At 44.9% G+C, this 2,414-nt stretch overlaps 1 protein-coding gene across 12 annotated transcripts in view; it reads left to right on the forward strand.

Annotated features, from left to right (window-relative positions):
• AKAP13 (A-kinase anchoring protein 13) overlaps positions 1 to 2,414 on the forward strand; it is a 312,203-nt gene that overhangs the window by 231,701 nt on the left and 78,088 nt on the right. For 8 of the 12 annotated variants that reach the window (XR_006680703.1, XM_045296492.1, XM_045296493.1 and 5 more), the window contains one exon: positions 1,181 to 1,246. The exons of the other annotated variants lie outside the window; for them this stretch is intronic. Coding sequence is in view for 7 of the 8 variants with exons in the window: in XM_045296492.1 (XP_045152427.1) it covers positions 1,181 to 1,246 (66 nt within the window). In the remaining variant the exon portion in view is untranslated. The remainder of the gene's footprint in view (positions 1 to 1,180; positions 1,247 to 2,414) is intronic. 12 annotated transcript variants of the gene reach the window in all.

The following is a 2,414-nucleotide window of genomic DNA, read 5'->3' on the forward strand; positions in this document are numbered from 1 at the left end:
CCTGTTTAAAAAGTTTGAGGACCCCTGGGTTACACCCTTCACCAGGAGCTCTGTTTTGATCCCCCTTCGAAAGCAAAAGTCATGTCTCAGTACTTCAAGATAAACAAGAGTTTTATTAATAAGAAATTATGTATTTTATTTCATAACACCTATTATTTTGAAATAATTATTTCTCGAGCTGCTAGCATTAGCATGTACAACCCCACTGTTTGTGCCTTTGCTCCTTAAGAGATCGTCAATGAAGTAGATGGGTTTTGTTATTGTTTGTAAAGATGGGAGAATCGATCAGGCCTCTTAATGGCTACCGTCAGTTTGTGTCAAGTTGATTCCAGTCCCGAGGACCCTGTGGTTTGCAGTGCAGACCTGCCCCATTGGGGAGCAGATGGAGAGGCCTATCCCTCAGGGAACCTCTGAGTGGGTTCAAACAGCTAGTCGTTTAACCTCGGCTTACCCATTTGTGCCACCCAGTAACTCCTGGGGAAATGGCTACAAACCTAACATTTTAAAAGGTATATTTGTAATTCGGTGCCATAAAATTACTTTAGGATGGTGGCGGGTGTAGAATCCCTTCAAGTTCATGAATCCACTTTCATACATTCTAACTTAGAACCTCATGAGCGAGGTTTGCAGATGGGCGTGAATGTTGATTGGGTGTCATAGTCGTGGGTTTCTAAATTGCCCAGTTTACTGGATCCTTCATGAAAACACGGGGAGGGGGGGGGTGGCAATGAAGGGACCAGGTACATGAGAGAGCCAATCCCAGTGCAACTCGTCATTGCAACTGTCCCTTCTGGTTAAGCGATTGGTGACACTGGGACAAAGTGGCACAGGATGGATAGAGTGTAGAGAGAGATTGTCCCTAAGAGTGGAGGTCAAAGCTGCTCTGCAGAAACGCCTCACGGGGCGGCAGACCTGAGTGCTCGTTGCAGTCAGGCCTCTAGAAAAGGGCCTGTGGGGATTCAGGTTGAAGGGGTCACCCTGTCAAGTACACACGTACCTGGATCTCCGTGCTGCTTGTCCTAGCCGTTTTCTGATTCTGAGGCAATGTTCCATTCAAAAAAATGTTTGATAAATAAATCCTTCTGTCTCTTACTGTGCCCTTTCTTTGTAAACCCAATAACCCTCTCCTTGTGTCCTCTTTCCTCCCTCTGTCTGTCTCTGCCTTTGACGTCCTCCCCAGTATGAGCTGGTGTCCCTCTGGTGTGCAGTTCCCTGCTGCCCTGAGTGCCGACTTTTCTTACAGAAGGTACGCTATCCTCACATGTCCAGGCCCCAAAAGGGACGCTCTAAAACCTGGCACCTGGGCTTCGGGGCTTGGAAGCTGTCTTCTCTGCGGCGGGAATGCATCCGGGCAGCCTGCTTTGTCTGTGAGCACGGTGTCCTGTGGCCCTGCTATGGGCATCACTAACCCAGCTGAAGGGGTGCCCCGAGCCGTTGCATGGTGTACTCCGACGCAGTCTCTTTGTCTTCAGTGACTGTGGATCAGCTTTCTGCACAGATTTGTCTCGGCGGGGTGGTAGACCACTTCTCTATCTGTCTGAGACTGTCCTAACCCCCAGGTCCTAGGGCTCTGGAAGGAAACAATATGAAAAGCAAGATGATGAATACGACGTACTCATTTGTTTTGCTTCCAAAATCCACCCATCTCTTTCGATTCCAAATTCAGAGACCCGTTGTTTCAGTCTTTTTGCAACAAAGCAGGCAGATTTAATTAAATTGTGTGGTAAGCACGGATCTGGTTTTCTCCAGCTTTTCAAATTATTCACGATAAATAAATGTCCTCTTCACTCAGCCCCTTGTCTGCTTCCCCATCCCCTTGTCTGCTTCCCCATATTGAGAGTGCATTTTGCAGAGATATGTACTTGCAGTTAATCATGATTCCTGGTGTCCTATCGATCATAAAGAAAAGCAAAACCTGTTGTTTCATTTACCAGTGAAAGGCAATAGAGGCACATGGCCTATGTTCATAACAAGCAATTTATGAAACCAAAAATGCAAATAGACTCTTCTGGACTGGCATAAAAGAACTTATTTGTAGCAGTTGACTGCACAGTTTTTCCAGAGCAGATACTGAAGAGTTTGAGTACACTTTAAAATCCAGCTGCCACTGATTATAACTGAAAGTGTCCTATCAGCTACCATGGTGTTTAGAAATAGTACTGATTTTAAAGGGATTTCTATTGCAGGTGTTACAGATAGGAATGAAAAACCAGAAGGAGGACACTCGATCACTATCTTTTTCTGTAAAGGCTTAGAACCAGTTTTGAAGAAGTTAGAGCTTCCTAGTTGGAGAAAATGCTTTTGCCTCTTCAAACCATAAAATGTATATACCAATGATCCCACTTAAAATAGTAAGCTCTAAAATTTGCTTTCTTTTTTCCTTTGCCAACAGTTAGAAAAATGCAAAACTCTTA

Source organism: Echinops telfairi, unplaced genomic scaffold, assembly GCF_000313985.2.
Source record: "Echinops telfairi isolate 266 unplaced genomic scaffold, ASM31398v2 ScPeMD7_7409;HRSCAF=8447, whole genome shotgun sequence".
In the NCBI taxonomy this organism is placed as follows: Eukaryota; Metazoa; Chordata; class Mammalia; order Afrosoricida; family Tenrecidae; genus Echinops; species Echinops telfairi.